The sequence below is a fragment of the Fulmarus glacialis genome, unplaced genomic scaffold, assembly GCF_000690835.1.
Source record: "Fulmarus glacialis isolate BGI_N327 unplaced genomic scaffold, ASM69083v1 scaffold40165, whole genome shotgun sequence".
Taxonomy (NCBI): Eukaryota; Metazoa; Chordata; class Aves; order Procellariiformes; family Procellariidae; genus Fulmarus; species Fulmarus glacialis.
In genome coordinates this window covers 2,215-2,558 of record NW_009213066.1, presented here as the reverse complement: position 1 = coordinate 2,558, position 344 = coordinate 2,215, and the positions used below count along the sequence as shown (strand labels likewise).

At 55.5% G+C, this 344-nt stretch overlaps 1 protein-coding gene across 1 annotated transcript in view; it reads left to right on the top strand.

Moving 5' to 3' along the window:
* Positions 1 to 8: 8 nt before the first annotated feature.
* Positions 9 to 344, top strand: part of INTS5 (integrator complex subunit 5) — a gene marked incomplete at both ends in the record, with an annotated part of 2,542 nt that continues 2,206 nt past the window's right edge. Inside the window, one exon of the mRNA XM_009578071.1 lies at positions 9 to 342. Within this exon, the coding sequence (XP_009576366.1) occupies positions 9 to 342 (334 nt within the window). The remainder of the gene's footprint in view (positions 343 to 344) is intronic.

Below are 344 nucleotides of genomic sequence, written 5' to 3'. Positions count from 1 at the left end.
TGACGGAATTTATCCGCTTGAATCCCAAAGCTTGGGCGCCCGTCGTTTCCGCTTGGTCGATCGATTTAATGGGGCAATTAAGCAGTAAGTACGCGGGGAGGCACGGCGTCCCTCACGCTTCCAACCTTAACGAGCTTTTACAGCTCTGGATGTCCTGCAAAGCCACCCGCACCCTGATGGAGATTTACACCCAGTGTCTCTCCGCCATGATCGGGGGTTGCCCCGACGCCTGCGTCGACGCTTTGTTGGACACCTCGGTCCAACATTCGCCTCATTTCGACTGGGTGGTGGCTCACATCGGTTCTTCTTTTCCCAACACCATCATCAACCGCGTCCTTTCTTGC